Source organism: Pterocles gutturalis, unplaced genomic scaffold (assembly GCF_000699245.1).
Source record: "Pterocles gutturalis isolate BGI_N339 unplaced genomic scaffold, ASM69924v1 scaffold38937, whole genome shotgun sequence".
NCBI classification, from domain to species: domain Eukaryota; kingdom Metazoa; phylum Chordata; class Aves; order Pterocliformes; family Pteroclidae; genus Pterocles; species Pterocles gutturalis.
In genome coordinates, this window is record NW_010111547.1 from 28,685 (window position 1) to 49,401 (window position 20,717).

At 41.7% G+C, this 20,717-nt stretch overlaps 1 protein-coding gene across 1 annotated transcript; it reads right to left on the reverse strand.

Annotated features, from left to right (window-relative positions):
• Positions 1-8,792: 8,792 nt before the first annotated feature.
• On the reverse strand, positions 8,793-20,455 carry SH3PXD2A (SH3 and PX domains 2A; the record flags this gene model as incomplete). The annotated part of the gene is made up of 5 exons (XM_010073765.1): positions 8,793-11,177; positions 11,308-11,427; positions 13,577-13,626; positions 14,476-14,810; positions 20,338-20,455. Coding segments are annotated over 5 exons (2,519 nt in total), but the record flags the coding sequence as incomplete, so codon positions are not given.
• Positions 20,456-20,717: the final 262 nt, after the last annotated feature.

Consider the following 20,717-nt stretch of genomic DNA (forward strand, 5'->3'; position numbering starts at 1 on the left):
CTCGCTTGGCTTAACTTGCAACCCAAAACAAACTCCTGCCCATAAACTCTCTTAAAAAGAAAAAAAAAAAACAGAAAACAAAAACCTCTCAGTTATTCCTTCTCATACTGCAACAGAACCCACACCAACTTCTAGACCTTTTCCCAAGCAGAACAGACAGAATGGTTCCCATTTTAAAAAGAAAACAAACAAAGACAAAAAAAAGTGTCACCAACTTGACCACAAACTCTAAGACCAGCCACACGTTTCTCTATCTCTGGTCACCAACATACTCTCCCAAGCTCCCACCAGGTACATTCCCACCACCTAACCACTAGAAAATAGAGTGCTACACCAACACAGAAATTACAACAGCTTCTAATACTCAAGGTCACATTAAGAACATCAGCCACACAGGAAACCCACTGCAAAACCTCACTTAGACCAGGCCTAGATAATTTTTTTTTTTTTTTTTCTGTCAAAGTGAAATTTGGGACAGCAAAACCCATAGGAGTTTCCAGGCCAGACACATGCAATTGCTCTGCTAACAGAAAGGAGCACAACTGCTCAAACAGATTTCTGCCTTCTTTCAAGAACAGGTTTAGGCTCCCAATAACTGACTACCCACCATTTCCAGAGACAATTTGGGCTAATTAACAGCTCTGGAAACAGCTACGGATGTTTACATCCAGCTGAGCTCCTTTCAACACTCACCTTGAGTTATCTGCATCTCAACTTTAGCCTACGCAGCAATCAAACCACTGTCAAGACTTCTCCTGACATGAAATTTGGTATTTAGTCTTAACTGAGGCAGCTCATCTGCTTGATTCTCCCCAAACATGGCAAGTAGAGTAATGAGCACTGCTGTCTGCAATTAAATCTGCAATAAAGGAATGGCACTGATGTAATGTGAAGTTAGCCAGACAGCAGAAACGCACCTGTGCTGTACACTATTGACCCCACAACAGTCAGTTTGGACCCTTGGTACAAAAAAATAATTGTAATGCTACACGCACTTTGCTTTTGGAGTACTCCAGGTTTGAACTCACCATGAGTAATGAGCGAGTCTTCTCAGCAAGCCTATTCAGAATGTTGCAGAAAAATTCCTTGTTGAGACTGGTAACAATTATAACTCCCCCCCCCTTGCCGCCATGAAAATCCAAGACAGGAAATAGTTAAGTCAGCTATTCACTGAAATATTTCATTTTCTAAACGGTTTATTTTTAATTCCTTTAAAAATTTTTATTATTTGTTCCAGTTTACTGATTGATACAATTCCAGTGACTGCACTATTCTCTTCTGTCCTGCTTTTAGAGGATGGAAACAAACGAAATCTGTATGCTCAGGGGGACCTAGAATCTGAACCGAATTAGATGCTCCCTCGGTTTAAACCCCAAGGGTAATGATGGGATTTTAAAAATTTATTTATTACTACTTCCCCGGTGACTCAGAAGCAGTTTAAGAACAAGGTCTCAAACCACAGAAGAACTGTTTGCACAGAGAAAGCTGCCGTGTTGCTTAAATTTCAGACATCAGAGTCACTAACACAGCTTTGAAGGGAAATATCTGGAGATGCCTGAAATATTTATTTTTAACCTTAAATGTTATATTTCAAAAATTCTCCTACAATGCCAAGTGATTCTCCCTCCCCTCTATTTTTCTCCTCCACCAAGCAAGGACCAAGAAAAACAGGTACCATTGTAACTAAATAACCCTGAGCATCAGGGGAAGATCACCAAACCCAACATTTTCCCAGAAATGCCACTAGCACAGGGTTGTTTCACAGCGGGCCAACACAGGCAGGCCTGGAACAGCCACTGTTGCCCGCTCCACCAGCTGACCGTGGTGTATGTGAACTCCCAGACACACAAACTGCCTCAACTACAACAAACACCTAACCCATGTTTGTCTTCCTTTGGTGGATTACTGATTCAGGATATAGATTGTCATAGTATATCACGGAGTGAAAAAATTCAACTTTTCTCAATAATGAAAAATCCTAAACACAGAGCAGTGATGTATTAAACCCATCTATAACACAGAAAGCACCTGCAGTGTCAGACCCAATAATTTATGGACTTATTAGAAACATCTTTTTCCTCATATTTTAGCCATCCCTCCCCTGCCAATACAGTTACCTCTAATTTATTTCCAAATTATCAATATAATTCCCATTATTTTGATTCAATAACAAACAGGAGTCTCAACTCAGGACAGTAGTGGCTTATGCTGACAAGAACAGGTCCGTAAAACGCCAGTGTGAAGCTTTAAATCAAATTTATTTATTAAAAAACCAAACACAAAACAAAAAAAATTGCACTCTTCAACTAGAATCAACACTACCTTGATGCAAGAACAAATGAAGAACATTGTTGATGGGACCTGCCCAGCCCTGACATTATAAAATGGGAGAAACTAATTTGTTCTGCCTACACCAGTCAAGTCCGCATGCAGTGCGGCACAGCTTTCGCTCTAGGAATCACTGCGGAGCCCTAGCCCTGATGTGAGGGCACCCAAGAAAAAATGATGCCCTCGCTCCATCCTTGGCAATGCATGCACACCCCACAAAACTGACACCCTGAAGCAGAGTTATGGGTGACTTTTTACAGACATCTGTGCTTTGCTCCCAGTTGCATCTAAGAGGAGGAAAAACATCAACAGCAACCTACATCCCAACCCAAAGTCAGCTGACTGCAGGGGCTTCTGGATCCAGCCCCACATACAGTACTTTATTTGAATATTACAGATACACACAACAGACATGACCACTGAGCAGCACAGAGGGAGAGAAAAAGAAATACAAGCACTGGGCAGAGCTAGCAGAGGCCATCAAACAGCTCAAGTGTGCAGACACATTCCCCATGCATCGCTGCATTGGTGGTCCCTGCTTCTAGCAAGCAACTAAAAGTAAATGAAAATAAAATAACTTACACAAACATTTGCTCTCAGACCATCATACTGGTACTGTTAGCAGCTATTAAACACTGCATTTATATACAGCACTTTGCTATGTGGCTAAATAGCATCTGAAGTTGCCAGAGAAAGAGCCACCGGTGATGGGAAGCCACCCGCAAATAGCAGCAAAGCTCTAGTTGGTTTTAAAAAGCTGCAAGACCTGCAGGGAAGTGGATCATGGCATAGCAGCACCAAGGCTCAGTGGTCCTGTGCACCCTTGGGAGGCACTTGCTGTTGCTGAGAACGGTCCATGCTGAGTGCCCACAAGATGCTTTACTCCACTGCGGGTCTTCTGTCAGTGCAACTCTACTGATGCTCATGGACTTCTTGCCAGCTTAGACAAGAGCATGTGAAAGAATTAAGTTGGCTCCTCAAAACCAGATAGATTAGTCTATAAAGTATTAGAGGTCTCCCAAAACCATGTAATTGATACTATTCCAGCACAGCTGCAGAATTCAGTTTTTCTGTTTGAATGCAAAGGTCTCTGGTAATATTAAGGCTTTTTTGACAAACTTAAGAACAGCAGGACAGAAGCTAAGCAGAAAGCTGAGGTACACTTCCTCTCCAGGGACATGAACTAGAGCCACAGGACATGCACTTCCCGGAGCTCAGACAATCAAATGCTCTGGCTTTCACGTTTCTCTTGCACCTTACAAAACCAGTCCAGTTTTACAAAAGTAGTAGATTTTGCTGCTACCTGAAAAGTCACATTATTTTGGACAGATGGAAGTTGTTCTTCTATTCAAATAGAATTGAAGACAAATCCTCTTTTGAAGAGCAAAGCTTCTGCCCAACTTTATTTTGGACCTGAGAGATCAGCCTTTGCAAGCCAAGAAATATGAAATCAATACCTAAATCAGTTGTGAAATTCTGCAGGTGACAACTAACCTAGATAAAATAGGGACTTTTTTTTCCTTAGGTTAACAATAAGGAAAGAAAAAAGAAATGAGGATCTGTAAAAATTTCCCCATAGCTCTCGCAATAAATACAACATACAGTATCAAAAGTTGAGACTGCACCAGCAGAATTATTTTCCCTTCTGAACTTATCATCGATTCTGAAGCATAACAGAGGACGTAGCCAGCAGAGACATACCAGAAGACAGCATCATGCATAGATGGCATACAGAGTATTTCAAGCATAGCTCAGACGTCCTGTATTGATAAGGATGTTAATGCACATTCTATACATAGTCCTGGCAACATACTGCATAATCCTTATACTTTCAGTAACAGGTGATGCTTTTTTAATGAAAAGCAGCCATTCCCACCCCAAACTACCCCAGCTATCAGTCTCCACCTACCGAAGGGTCCTGTTTTCATCCAACTGCCCCCTCCCCTGCATATCCCCTTTTCCCCTAAGAGTGCATGAATAGAGAATTGCAAACATTTCACACTGCACGTTCCACTCCAAGTCCTGGATGAGGGGCCTGTTTATTCTATGATTATTGCACTTATCCACTCATTGGATTTGTTTTTTTCTCAAGAATGCAGAGTATTTGGGAAAAAATAGAAAAATTAGTAGGATACAACACAGGAAAATATGAGTTATTGACAAGCTAGCTATGAAGATCTAAAATTAAATAGTACTAGTTCTATTGTGTTAATACTAGTAATATGAAAATAATGAATGCTTTATCAAATTCCCTTGTTTTTCATATAAGATAAAAGAGTAACTTTCTTTTTAACTGAGGAAAGCAATGAATATATATTACAATAAAATACGATTCATTAAGATCTGAAAGTGATGAAAACAATTATATAATGCCTTCGTCAAACTTTATAGCATCATAACGGAAAGAGTCTTTGGGGTGCGTATCCACAAGGGCCAAATCCATTTTTCAGCTCTACCTGTGCAGATGTGAAACTCCATTTTTAGGAGTCTAACTGTGAGCCAATTTCAATCCTTCATTACTGTGCATTTGCTGTTGTACACATTGACTTAAAGACTTCCTGTTGACACATCAATTAAGTATCCCGACACACGCCCATCCTATATTTTATCTTGAAAAGTCAGGCTAGCAAGGGCTGGTAGGTATGACTACACCCACCCATTGCAAGGTGTGAGAGATAAAACAATTAACAGGAATTGCCTCCCACAGGGAAGGGCTGCTAACAAAAACGCATTACTCTTGCTGTTATGAGAAAGTGTTTTGAAAGGGGAGACAAGGGAAACCAGCAATTAAACTTTTCAGGCATTATATAAACCCCAATAACGAACTCAGAAGTGCTCATTATTATTAAAGTTGCAGTATACAGCAAGACACAATTTTCACATTCTTAAATTTTGTTCTCTGGCATGGGAGTTTGGATTTTCTGCTGGTCCAAATTCAAGACTTTTTGGAAAGCACGGACAGCGGGTGAGAGCAACGTGGTGACAGCAGCCGCCTCTCCCCCCCGGAGGAGGGCCCCCTTCAGCTGCAAATGGCTTTGCCCAAGCCCTGCAGAGCTCTTCCTCCTAACAATCTGGTTCAAGAATAAACCAGAAAAAGAGGAATTTAAACAGTACAATTGATTTCTGCATTGAGTGTTCACTGAGGTGCACGTTACATTTAAATATTGCTCTTGATCCAGTGTCAGTTCTGACAAATTTAGTAAATAAAGCTTAAGGCAACATTAACATTTTCAAAAAGAGCTACAACACTTCTAGCACTACATTTGTCCTGTGAGGTGCCCTGCCAGGTTTTCCTGCCCTGCAGTCAACTTTTCTGATTTAGCCTAAGGCCTTTCACTCTGTTTCACAGCTAACAGTAGAAAGGGCTTGCTATTTTGGATATCAGTGGAGCTGACCAAAACTAGCTGCTCGCTGACAGAAAAAAATAATTTTCCTGGTATCTCTCAGTTGAAAGAATCAAAAAGACATGAGTGAGAGATGCTGTGACAATGGTAAGATGGGAGGGGGAGGGAAACTGCATCAGGGGTTATTTGCTTTAAAAGTGACATTTTAAACACAAGCAGTCAGAACAGCCACCAGAAAAGGGAAACTCAGACCAAAGCTTTCCCACTAGGCAGGAAGCCCAGCATGCCAGGCAGTGGTCCATATGCACCTCTAGCATCAAGTAGGTAATTTGTGCCCCATCCTTTTAGCTGGTGCAGGTGGGGGCAGAGGGAGGAGGGAGGCCACAAGCGTGGCTGTGCAGCCCATCTGCAGGCTCTGGCCTCTCCTCAGGGGGCCATGAAGCCTTTGAGATGGGATAAAGGAGCAATCGAGCCATAGGACACTGGGCTGCTGCTTGAGAAAACCCTGGCAGTACTTACTGCAGGTACCCTCACTCTGTGTCATCCCTTGCACTGCTTGGAACTTGGGAAACTGCCTCCCTGCAAAAGCCAGAGCTGCAGCCAGCAAGGTAGAAAGGGAGCTGTGGGACAGACTGATGGCTGTTACAGAGCTGGCCTGTGTTTCACAGGCAGATCCTGAAGCCCTCACACTAACCTGAGCCTTGCAGCGAGTCTGCATCCACTGGGGACCAGCCTCAAGCAAGGTAAATGGCAGCCAGGCACCCCAACTGTCTGCCCAAAACGGCTTTGCCACCCCAAACCCTGCAAGGACTCTTGTGTTTCAGGTGCTCTGGCCTCAGCTTTCCTGGATACAAGTGAACATATTTATAGTAGTCTGGGCTCTCCTGTCTGCATGCTGCTTTCCTCTCCCTGGGTAGGGGCTCATGTCACGTCACACCGTACTCAGAGAATTCAGTGGCTCAATGCAGAAGATCTGGGAGCTGTGCTTTTACATCCACCCAAAGAGATGACCTAGTGGAAAGGTGTTTAAACAAAACTTTAGAATATTTTAAATAATAAGTTAATTCTTAATAAATATGTGCTTCAAGAAAATGATAATTATATACTGCACCTTTAAATAATGCACTTAGTTCTCTGCATTGGCTTCCATTTTGGTTTTTTTTATTGTTAAAGTGCATTAATTCAAAATAATGAACCACTTCCGCATCATTATTGTTAAAATAAATCATAACATTAATACGAATCACTAAGTCACTACTATTAGTACTGCAATCTAGCAGATAACTCTATGTATTGCTCTATTTAATACTGTCCAGCAGAAGAATATAATACTTCTATTATAATCTCACAACAGCTCCAGCCGCCTTATACGGCTGCTACCATATTAGTACAACTTAAAATGGGGAGAAGTATGAGAGACAGGGCCACAATCCTCAGATACACATCCAGTAAGATGGAGCTAACTGGTATATATATCATATGGTAAGACGTTAAGGTACAAAGAGGACCCTGCACACTGTGATATGAGCTGTTGTGCAGATACACCTCCTTCTCCTGCCACCACAATTTAAAGGGATCCCAACCAAACAGCCTCCTTCCCCACTTGGATGCAGAGAGCTGCTCAAACCACAGCACTGTTCGTAGCCAGGTGTGGCACCTGCATGTTGTTACAGCTACCAAAAGGACATCAGTCAAGCTAGCTGTAGGCAACTCCCTCTATGTTACCATGTAAATTAATAAAAAACCCAAAGCACAAAAAAAAAAGAAAAAAATAAAGACAAGAACAACGTATAAATTGTGTAAATTTTTTTTGGCAGAGAAACATCCCCAGTAACACACGATATTGTTGTGCTATTTTACTCAGCCACTTGATCACAGCTATGTTAAAGTCTTTATAACCCTTAACTTCCAAGCCAAATTGGTTTGAAACTCTGGTGGAAAAAAGGGCATGTATCATTTTGTGTAAACCAGTAGTGAAATGGTCTGCCCCCTTTCCCTTAAAACAGATTTACAATGCTGCCTATTATTTAAAGGAACTAGATATTGATCTTGTGTGATTAACAAGGCCATTTAAAAAAAAAAAGCATGACTTCCTCAAGTACAGTAGGGATTTAGCCAATGATGTTTACAGTACAAGAGTTGGCTACCTCACAAATAACTCCATATTACTAACCTCTTCTAATGGCTGCCTCTTTCATTTCCCACCACACCACCCCCACTGTGTGCCACACTTCAAAGCATGAATTAAGAAAGGCAAACTGAAATGGAACTAGAAGAGGCAGCTTCCTGGTTAGATGCATTGGCAGACCTAATTGCTTTGACATTAAATCTCTGAGCCTGAGAAACCCAGGCACACTTTCCAGTACAAGTGTACTTTTTGTATTCAAGTGGGAACAGAAACACATATTTGGCTCCTACTTCAGTTTTAAGTCTCTTCCGGTAAAACAAGATTAAAAAGAAAGTAAACCCAGAATGCACAGAAAAGACAAAAACAAAACACAGAAAAACAATTCCCCCAAAATATACAAATTAAGGATGTGCAGACTGAGTTTGATGGCTTTTTTTTTCCCCTCATTGTAAACACTGATGTTGCAGAAGGTTACAGCTATTTCTAATACCTTGGTGGGCCCTGCCAGCAGTCAGCACGCTTGGATTCGGACCAGATCGATCACAAAACCAGAAGTAACACATCTGATAGCTTTGTCTTTAGTGTCTTATGGGACTTCTGTACATTTTGATATCAAGACAACTTTTGATAAACCCAACTCCGGGAAGAGAATCAACCAGGGTCACCTGGCAGGAATCAGGCACAGAAATAAATATGGAGCCTAAAAAGTAATTGACATGCTTAAGCTTGGGGTTTGAAGGTTTGTTTTTACAAGCACCAGTAGGCATCGATGCCCTAAAACACCTGAAATCCCAACTCAAAGAACAAGACAGAATGAAAGGAAAAAAAAAAAAGCCTCTAACCAACACCACCCGATTGCCTTTTCTGGTGAGTTAGCAGTAACCAGAAAACACAGCTGAAGTCAGAGACCAAATCTCTCCGCAATGAAAAGGCTCCAACTCTGGACCAACCAACTGTTGAGAACTGTAAAAAAAAAAGTGAACATCTCCAAAGGATTAGAGTCCCTCTGTGTTTCAGAAACTTCCATTCGCTTCTCACTGTAAGTTGTGGAAATGGATCCAAAACTCTTAGGTATTCCACATACAGACAAAAATGAGGAGAAAGGGAGCCAAGATTGTAAAACAGAGTTTGGCACACAACTCCCCAAGTAGATGCATGTGTATTTCTCTTCACAAAAGGCACGCATTTGGTTTCCTACCAATAATGGGAAAGATGGGATGTCATACCCTGTTACACATACAAGATTATTAACAACTTCACAAAAAGGTATTTGACTATGCTGCATCTTCCTCCTAGTTGCTTATGACACATTAACCCCACAAACCTCTCCAAAACATGGCAGATTTGTCCTCAGCATAGACTCCTTTGTCCCTTTGTACAAACTGGAGCACAGGGAAAACGTCTTTTTGTGTAGCAATTGTTTTTTCCACATGTACACAGCAGGAACAGTATAAATTAGGGAGGTTAAAGGTATTGCAATATTAGTTCTTTTTCTCCAAGTAATTTGAGGGCACCCAGCCTTTGAATGGCTTCACACCATTCATGATCTGGCAGTACCACCAGCCATTTGGGTTCCTTTCGAGGACCTCCATGCAGACACCTTCCTGAAACCCTGCAGTCTCCTCATCCCCTTCATAGTCTGCAATGGAAACATAGATGTCCTTGAGATTGTTGTGGATGAACTGGGATTTCTCAATGGGCTTTGGCCTGACTGTGGACACAGGAATCCCATTCCTCTGGGTAGGGAGGTTGGAGGTGGTCTCCGAGCCCTCTGTACCCAACCGCTCAGGCTGCTTTCCTTTCACATCACCAGGCTGTGACCATGCATTGCTGAAGGAGGAATTTCGACGGACATTCCTAAGATGATCTGTAGTTGTTAAAGACTCATTTCTGCGCAAGGAGCATGACAGGTTGTTATCCTTTGGTGGCGGAGACACAAACACTGACTGTGGCCGGACAGCAAGTTGCCTCACACCATTCCTCATTTTGACTGGCCCTGATGGTTTTGAAAAACCACCAGGAGGTTTGCTTGGTATGGGTGGTGTTGCACGCTTGCTCTGGTTGATGGTGTTCAAAGCCTGAACCCTCTTCTCTATCTTCTCTAAACTATTTGACTTGTTTTCATTTTTCCTGTTCCTGGCAAATGAGGCATCTGTCTCTGTTGATGTGGTTTCTCGCTGTTTATCAGGGAGAGCTAAATAATGGGAAGGAGCCCAGCCTTCCATGTCTCCGTATTTCAGGTACCACCATCCACTGGCTTGCTTTTCGAGCACTTCTACTTCTACTCCTGCTGGGAAGCAAATTTCAGAATCCTGTACCTTTTGGTACGAGTCAGTGGTCACATAGAAACACCTGGAGTCATTTTCTTGCTCAGTTTTGGCTGGATGGTTAGAGCAGAAAATGCCACGGGAAGGAGCTGTAATGAGATCAGCTGAGCTCCGCCTAACAGGATCATCTTGGTTCTCAAAAGCTGTGTGTGGGGGGCTCTCGGCCTCTTCACTTCTTGAACCTTTAAGTCCACCTCTGAGCTGCCCAGTTGGCCTCAGCTGACGCCTTAAAGTGCTGATATCCATCTTTTCTTGGCTCTGAGAGTCTGCCTTGTTCAGGAAGGGCTTGGGCCTAACGATTGGCTTTGATCTAATGGAAGGACTCTGCCCAGGCTCTTTCTTCATGCCTGTTCTTGGCATGCTACGTAAGCCAACATCTGAAGCTGACCTTGGTTTTGTCTCCTCGCTCCTGGAATAGTGACATTTTCCAAGATCGGGCTGGATGTTTTTGTCTGTCTTGAGCTTCACAAGTGATGATTTAGGAGAGCTGGAACACGGAGAATTCCTTCGGATCAAGGAGAGAGAGGAGCTTTTCTGAGAATCAGAGTCTCCACTAGATTCCTTATTAGACAAAGCATCTTCCACATAACGCCTGAATCCCTCATTCTCATAGATGGTCTCTTCTTCATAAGCAACATCTTCTGAAGACTCTCCTACTTTGAACTTTGCTTTCTGAAGTGATGACACAGGAGAGGGCTTGAGGGGCTGAAACAGTCGTTTTTCAGGAGTGCCCTCTTCCTGATGACTTTCACTCACTTCACATTCCGAGTCAAAGCCAAAGGCAGGCACATCATACTCAGGTTCTTCGTATTTCAGCTTGTGGGGAGAGTCCTGGGTATCTCCTGAAGAAACCGTTGCAGGAGTTGTTCCTTCTTCAGAGTCTTTTGGTTTACTGGGAGGTGCTGGGGGAGGAACTTTCGGGCGGGTTAAAGTACTGGTTCTTCTGTTTAAGTTTGGCTTCTTCCTCTTGTCAATGTAAGATGCTGGAGCCCACCCTTCCTTCTCTCCAATCTGCACATACCACCAGCCTCCAGAATTCTTTTCTATAACCTAGGTGATGACAAGGAATATGTTGTTTAGACAAAAATCTCAACCAATTGCTTTACACTCCTCCCCTTCAATCCAGTCCCCTGAAATAGCCTAATATTCCAACTTTTCCAGCTGTACTGTTAAGGCTCACCTCTGCTTTTTGTCCTCCACGAAAGCTTATGCCATCAGAGATACATGACTGGAACTCGGCAATGGTGTAGTATTCCACTTCTACAGAGGGTGGCTCTGGTGGTTTGGGCAACTGAAAACCCTACAGCAAATAGGAAGTTTTGTTCAATTAAACCAAACAGTGGGCTGAACAGCAGTATGAAAAAATATTTGCCTCTATTCACTAAAACTCTTCCTACTTCATGTGCTACTTCCTAATCATAACTTCCCAGTTCTCCAGACTAGAAGCTGATGTATTGAGACAGGCCACAAGAGAGAAGCCTTTCAAAATACTTGGTGCTCATGCCGCCTTTACCAGCTATTAAAACTGTGAATCTTAACCTGAACAGTAAAACATTTTACTGACAGGCCATAAAGCATGAGCCGCCATTCCAGTCACAGTAACAACAGCCCATTTACTCTGAGATTTTGTCCAGAAAGACTCAGTTCTGGATGTCTTGCCACAACTGTGGAAAATTGCATCGCAACAGGCCCATAATAGATTCAGCCTATCATCAAATATACTACCTTAAAATGTAATTTTAATGTGTTATTGCTCTTAATCTGCTGCTGGATTTTTAAACAATCTGAAATAGGCAGTGATACGAACTAACATGAATCTGTTGTAGCAAGAAACAAGGATAATATCATAGATCCCTACGAAGAGTTTTGCTAAGCCAAAGCGACAGAAGAAAGGAAGAACTTTACTATAGGATCAAAAGACTCCAGTTCCTCCCTGTATCAGAGACTTAGAACCTCTACTAAATCCCAACACAACCTCCATTTAGATTGCAGAGAGGCTCCACAAGAAGCAGGAAACTGCTATTTACGGCCTTTCTGGCAGCATACTAGAGTCCTCTAAAAGTTAAGTGCCTTTACATTAAGCTGTCACTTTTTAGAGTTTGTTACAATTATTTTTAAGGTGACAAATGGGATAAGAGTCCTTTCAAGAATTTAAAAATCAAAAGCCTTTCAGTTTAGCACATTGCTCATCTACAGAATGACTAGATGATGGTGAAGCTTCATAGCTTCTGCACTTCACTGCTTATGGTTCTAACAGAAGAACAGAGGTCAGACCTGCCACAGACAGACACAGGACAGCCAAAGGCACAACATGATCCTGAGCCATTAACAGGAGAAAGGCAAATTGCATACTGTGCTTTATTCACACACTCCTCCATTTCTAAAATATCCTCACTGTAACTAACAATCCATGTTTCATCACACACAGCATGTGGCATTTCACAGAGAACGCATCACTGCACCTTAGGAACCATGTCTAACAATGTTATAATTGGATGTTTCTGCACTATAAATGCTGAAATACAGCAGAAGTGCAGCATAATAAAATGCCTTCAGATAACAGGATGGTTTGGATTAAATGAGGATAATTGGAAACAGCAGACATGTTCAGGGTTTCACATGTATTATCACTGTTATTTTTAGCATGGGATTAAGTGTAGTAGGTTTGCCAAAACAAAGTCCAATTGAAAATAATGCAAAGAGAAATAGCAAGAAGATGCTAATATGCTATTCATCTAGTTTGTTAAGAGGCATCTCAGATGACACAGAAAAATTACAAGTCACATACTCCTCATAAAGGGTACAAAGATTAAACACTGTGTATTGCCTAGTTATAAACAAGTTATTAACATGACTTTTGTGCAAATAGACTACTGAGTAGTTCCTATTTGAAGATGACAGTCCTAATCTCAAATTGGTCCAAACTTCCAGAATTCCAGCTTTAAGGATAAACAATCATAAGACAACTCACTCCCGTAGCACACATCCTTCCATAAGTTCCCAAGTCACTTTAAACATACACAAGAGTGAAGCTTAGCCACCTCAAAGATGGAAGCAATGGAAGGAGGGGGAGACATTCCCAGCTGCTAAACACAAAAGAAGGTCAAAAGATCCAGTCTGGGCTAAAGATACCCAGAAGAACTTTAAACCTTCAGAGTGAGCCAAACAGGTTTTAATGTTCAAGCACAGAACATAATAACTTTACAATGTTCTACCTTCAGTTCAATACCTGCTTAGTTGGGGCAACATTTTGAAAAACAGAAATCCCCAATTAACATTAGGATGTCCAGAGGTCTGCTCAGTACGTAAACAATAAAATGAACAGGCATGCAAATAAATAAATAAAGGACCTCTCAGACACCCCCCACATCTTGTAAAGCTGTAGAAAGTCTCATAAAGCACCCGCACACCTACCCCACTGCTAACATATACCATAAACCAATACAAACCAGACTAGATTCTCTTCGTGGAGGTGGCCTTGTTCTTAGATTTGGAGAACCTGAAAGGGAAAAGGGAGAGTTTAATTAACTTTGTAAGTATTGCTAAACACATTTTGCAGCAGCTCTCTGCTGTTACACAGTTTAAGAATATTAGAAGTCAGTATCTGCAATATTTAAGGCATCTCTATGAAACAAGATGGGAAACTATGAGGGTATATTAGAAATACCAAGGTAGCTTAGCTATTCATCTCAGCTAAGCCAGCAAATTTAAGAGGAAATCACTGCCAGAAAGTAGTGGATTGTATTTTCTGCTGGAACTGACCAGCTCCATTGGAGATTGTCCAGCAAAGAATTGGCCTAATACCTAGTTTTCCCCCCAGCAGTAAAAATAATCCACTAAATTAATAACACTCACACTGTCCTATATCATGCTATTTCTTGCACAAACTAGTGTTAGCATCTGCATTTTGCAGATTAAGTAGTAAAAACATTATAGCAACTTGCCCCCAGGAAAATAGCAGAACAAATGCAAGAGAAGACTTAGGTGGTCTCTTTGACTTTAGCATGCCAGCACATCATCTGCATTACTGGGAGTGGGGGACACATTTTGGAGTGTTCAAAAGGAAAAAAAAAAAAAAACCTCAGAGAAAAAGGGAAAAGTAATCACACAGTGGCTAAGCTAAAGAAGAACCAGATAGCCCTTCTGTAAAGTGAAGTTAAATTTTATCACTACTAATGAAGGATCATGTCCTAGAGTCCCTGCAGATCTACAGACAACACAAAGATCTGCTTGTGTGGACTCAACTATAAGACCAGGACACACGAGACCTTAGCCAACAGGCAATGCCAGCCTTGAAAGGTAAAAAACAATTCATTGCAAGCCAGTGGAAACCAGACTACTGCCTTACTTATTTGAGCTCTTTGTGGTGCTATCCTTGCAATGGCTGGGGATCCCTGGGCCAGTTTGGAAGCTTGCTTGTCTGGGGTCATCATGGCATTGCCATTAGAGTCATTACACAGGATGGGCAAACTGATTTCCTTCTTAGTGATATGGGTTTCTGCAGTCTCGTTTTCTGCTTGGGTTTCCTTGTCAGTGGATGATTTTTTGTTCAGCAAGTTACTGATCTCCATGATGTTTCCTATGATCTCCACTGGCCCAGTTAAGTTCTTTTTCCTAGATGGAAGATCATCTTTAGCCTTCTTCAGATAAGAAGCAGGGGCCCAGCCCTCTTTGCCTAGATACCTGCAGATGTAAAAAGGAAACATCATCACATCAAACACAGCCTTCTCATGCATTCCAGGTATAGCACTAAGGCAAAAGTAATGGATAACAAAATAAAATCTGTAGTTCTCAGATAAGATTTTGTGGTCTCCATTTATTACCTACTGATTAGACATCTCAAAGTCATCTGAGCTAGCAGTGAAGAGCGGACTGCTATTAAAAGCCACTAATCAACCTAAAGAGGAACCCCTCTGGATAAGAAATACAGTTACTCACAAGAAAAAGGGCTTCACCAGTTCATTTTATGCCACACTTACACAGTATTAGGCAAACTCAGTATTTTCCCACACAGCAAAAAAGCAAACTAATGAGTAAAATATTTTAAGTTTTAATACTTCCTAGTGGCAAGTGAAAATGGAAAAGGGCTAAAATAAGGGTGTACAGAGCCTAGTACAGAGCCCCTACATCTCCAGTTTAAAAGGCCCTGGTGCAATCATAACAAACACTGTCCCTCCTCCAATAACTCCCAGTCCTGTATGATCAGCTTCTCTTACGGAGCATATAGGACTGTCAAACTACTGCAGCTTCCTCTACTCTAGCCCTGCAAGGTCAAGAAACAATTTGACTAAGGGAAAATAGCTTTGATGGAGACTCATCTTCCTGAACAAGCTAGGGGCTATTTGAAATAAACTGGGAAATCTGAACAGACACCTGAATTCAGTATGTGTTCCCAGAGCACCAGCCTGAGCTGCTCATGCTACACTTCAAACTGAAGTCATTCTTCCACAACTGGGCTTTTGGGAAGATGGTTTTTCTAACTCCTGCCATTCCTAACACCTCAGAAGGGATTTCAGATTACAATCAGACTCCAGGGAGGATCACGTGGATGAACTCTTGCTTTCCCTAATGAAACCCTAACTTGCTACAGAGTGAGTCACTGAAACCCTTCTCTCTTTAATCTCTCAAGACACCCAAAGCAGGCGCTTGAACTGAAAGTGGGAAAGCAGGCACCATTAAAATCCTGGTGCTCAAGAAATCTGCAGGAAATACAAATGTTAAAACAGTAGGACTCTAAGGCTCTTTAATGAAAATGGAGACTCATTAGAAAGCAAAAGAAGGAGCTGGAGGGAGTCTGGGGGGAGACAGGTAACATCAGCAAATCATTCTCTGGCACATGAACAACTTTGTCATGCTAACACTTGGATTCTGAGGTTTGTGGTGATGTTTCTGCACCAGGCCACATTCTGGGCTCATTCACCACATCCAGACACTCCAGAGTGGCACTGGGACTTTATGGGTAAAACAGGAAAATGCAGTGCAGGTTTGCTTCCCAAGGCTTCTTCATTACTCCTCCTGTACAAAAGCAAATACAACTGCTGTACTTCTAGCAATGACCACAATGGCCTTTCTGTCCAAAATCTTGCCTTTTCCTCCTCTCCCGTCTAGATCTTCCAGGACACTAGAGTTGCTGCTTCTCCCTACATACCTGCCTTCTGTCACACAAGAATGCAAAGATATGGGATTTCCCCTGCTTAGAGAGTTTAGTGGCAAGTTTTCCCAAAGATTCTGATATCAAAGGAAAGCATCCCTGAGCTTTGTTTGCTGCACAGAGACTAACAGGAAGTAGCACAATGGTAATGACTTGATTTGACTTCCAACTGATACACAGCATCCAGCCATTGATACTATGTCAAGATGCAATTTGGATCTATTCAATCCTGTCCCCTTTTCTTATAAGCCTCAAACCAAGACAACAAAAAGAAAAGAAATAAAGGCCAATATGTGCCATGTTCCCTATCGTGTCAAGGCATCTCAATGCTGTTTTCCAGCCCTGATGACTTTTGGCTTCATCCCCTTTAGCAGTAGATGGCCCTTTTGCAGAGATACTGACCAGTGCTTTCTGCTGCCTGTGCATCAGGCAAGTTTTTTTAAATGACGTTCACATCTTTACATGATCTGGAGATGTAAAGGTTTTAGTCTGCAAGAAAGGCACATTGGCCAGTGCACTGAACACTCCAGTTCCAAAGGTTACTTTCAACAGAGCTTGATTGTGCAAAATCATCAAGAAAAAACAGTTTACATCTATCTTAGTTTGTGGGAGACTTAACATGTTTAAGATCAGAAAGGCAGCCACAGGCAGGTTCTGTACTGGCTTGTTAGTTCTCCTGCCAACTGCACGTATTTGGATCAGCCCATATAACCCCGCTGCTTCAGATACCTCTGATCTCACAGAGTTTCTCCCAATGAATAGTAGCAGCAATAGCTGGACAGTTAATAACTCTGGGCAACATATGCTCAGTAGAGAGGCTGTTGCTGGTTAATTCTTCCTGTGAGCTAGTAAATTCAACCTGAAGCTAATGCTGAGCAGTAGCTGCCAGCAACTGCCAGTTTATTTGTGCAACTTCACAAATAAAAGCTACTTACGTAAGTCAAATAGGTTTACATTTTTCACCTCACTCCTTGAACCTGGCAACCTCAAAGCCCTTTGCAAACATCACCTTAGAAGCCTACTTTATCTTCGCATTTTATAGGTGAAAGAACTAAGGCAACTGCTCATCAGCTTCAGAGAAGTCCTGAACTGTCTTAATTTCATGTTTAAGAGTTGAATCACAAATATGCTTCTTTCATTTATATTCACAACCTACTGGAGACATTTCAAACCTGATCCTACATTCCTCCTCATATCAGTGCTACTAATACCTCCCAACTACACTTCACATGGGCTGAGGCTCAGAACAAACCACAAAATGAAGATGCAGGCAAATAACAAAAGCTTTACTTATCACAACACATTGCTACTTACTTGGCCTGCAATCCACCTGGCACCATGAGATTACCTCCAGGTGACAGTAATTCATACAAAGAAAGATTTAAATAATGGATGCTAATGCCAGCTACGATCACACTGGGAAGCAAACAGATCCACTGAACTCAGCAGAAGGATCCCAGGTCAGTGCCTTTCTCTCACGTCTCCAGAGTCCCAATGATTTTTTTTTAAAAGTCATAATGCACACAGGGCAAAATAAAGGAATATTATACCAATATTGCCTCTAGCTTCTACAGCATTGAACTGGGGGGGGTTGCAGAATTAGGTGCAGTGATTTGGTTCCTCAGTGATTCCAAAACCCTCCCTGTTTATATTACATGAAGGAAAAAATGGATTCAAACCATAGGAATGTTAAAAAAAGTCAGAAGTGCCTCTGTGAGTCTGAGTCTGAGAATCACATCTGCTTTCCAGCTCCAGAGCACTGGAATTACTCCAGAGGGAAGCAAACTAGGAAAAAAAAAAAAAAAAAGAAAAATGAAAAAAAAAGAAAAAGAAGGACAGGAAATGAGGATCAGCACATGGCCAGGAATTTGAGGAAATTACATATTTAAGGTGGAACAAGCTAATGTCTTTAAGGTGGATTCTATTTGCAAGCTTCTGGATTTATTTTTATTTCTACACATTGATGTGCATGTTCAGAGTCTGTTGCCCATCCCAACAGACAAGGCAGCAGGATTGTACTGCAGTCTTTTCCTGCTCCCTCTCACCTTACATTCACTGTTATTCCTTTTAAGGCACTCAGTACTCAGAAAAGTGTGTTTCCGCAGAAGAGGAATTCTTTTCGGAGTGGTACCTAACAGTATTCAGAGCAGTTTAAGAACAAGAAGTTGGAGTTCAGGTAACTAGGCTGTAAAGGACCAGCTCGCAGGAAAGGGGTCACCACATCAACACTTCCAAAAGTGTTGCCCATGAAAAAAGAAAAAAAGAAAAAAAAAATCCACCACATTTCTAAGAGCATTTTAATCCTCCAGCAAGACTGCAGCACAGTGCTCCAGAGCATCAGAGGGTGATGGCTGACACCCAACGCATTTGTCACACACATGTGAGGAGCACCTAACCCAACTTTCAACAAGAAGTGGGATTGCTCAACTCAAAACACCTCTTACAAAAAAGCCAAGAGTATGCTGCATTCCCCAATCACCATGAGGTGGCTGGGGCATCCACCATACTTCCAGTAGAAGACCATGAAAGGAGCCACTTAAGGCACTGCAGCAAGTGTCGCTGTCCACCAGAATGCACTTCTGCTGTAGAGAAAAACATGTGTTTCGGGCTGTCCCAAAGGAGTGTGTGAGGAAAAGAGGGGAAAAAAAAATAAATCTGCTTATTGTAGAGCTGTTACTATGGTGAAGGGAAACCTGCAGTAGTAATAAGGCTGCATTTCAGAAGAATACAAAAATCAAGATATCCTGCAATGTTTCTCCCCTCAGAAAACCTATGTGCTCTTGATTCCTCTATCTGCAACTCTGGATTCCACTTCCATGAATGATTAAAGGAGAAAAAAATCTGACCTGACCAAACCCAGGCATTTTTGAGTTCCTCCTATACGGACTGCCTTCCTGGCTCCACTGCTATCTTTATTAGCCTATTCCCTCTATGGGAGCGTTACACAGAAGAAAAAAGCAACCAGTTTTCCAAGTAAGTGACACCAAGAAAAACAACAACATTGCTTCAGTCAGCATTTTCATAGTCCTCATTCATAGCTGATAAATCAAGCAGAATTCAAACAAATGCAATTTATGCCTTGGGGAGGGAAAGGGGAAAAATAATCACTATAATTAGAAGCTGAATGGAAAAAGATGACTAGATGAGATGTTTTCCACTGCCTGAGAGATAAACCTCTGTTTTTAAGCTACCTGTTGTATCACATCTCGTTTAAAGATAAATTGGATGTCACAGCACTGCCAGATTCACACATAGATAAAAATCATGCAGCAGAATCATGACAGAACCCTAAAACTTAAGTACTTTGTGAACCTAGATGGAGAAAGCTCTTATCAAGTACTCATCCTGACACCTTGTATCACTATCTGAGACATATCTAACCTACATTCTTCCCAAAAGCATTTAAAAAAAGGGATTAAGTCACAAGTCTCCTCTATGACTACTGTTTCAAACACATAACACAGTTTGATACACAATAACTTCACCTGTCACTGGAATCCATTCCCTCTACATTAGGAACATGTAACGTGGACAGGCAGAAATCAGGCGAATTAGTTGAAACTGTCAGTAAGTTTGGAAAAGGGCTATAGCCAGCAAACTGATCTCTTATATCCCTAAAAATAGCACTACCTGCCCCAAACAGGTCAAGAGATCACAATCAGCCTTTCAGCATTCCTATAAATATATTTAAACATGTTGCAGAATAACTTTTATACCAGAAACATATTAAAATTACACACAACAGAAAGCCTTGTTAGGTCTCACAGATCTTAACTCAGATATGGGCTTTTAACTTGAAGGAAGAAAAAAAAAATAAAAATCTACAAGTTCAGGAATTTCCCCACTGGAATGGTCCACAGCTTTTGCAGACACTGTAGTGTTACTTTAATCACCATTGTATCATCTTAGCCTTTGCTTTACATTTCTTCAAGAGGCATTATGAATAATTTGGGCTTCCTTGCCCAGCTACAGAATTATTTAAATACTAACATTAAGCAAATGATCAGAAAAGCTCATTGTCACAGATTCTGCAGCAATCTGGCTGCACAGCTTCTTTACCTGATGTACCACCATCCTTCCAGGTTCTTTTGGATGACCTCCACGGTGACCCCTTTTTCGAACCCAATCTCATCCTTCCCCTGGCTGGTGTATGGCTGGATAGTGACATATTTCTCTTCTAGTGAGGGGAGAAAAGGCAACATCAGTTAGGGTTAGAACTTGTCCAGCTGTTTTTCTGTTCTGCTTGCTTTTAAACTGTTGTGCAGTGATTACGTGGAGCCATTACGAAAGGCGGAGCCCTGCTCAGGGGCCCACTGATTATTTATGCTGACGACATGATAGATAATCAGACTCTTGCCACTACCCTGCTGCTGATAATCACAAAGTGTTTCCACGCCAATAATGACACAAAGTCCCCAGAGAGCTCCCCCCCTTTTTCC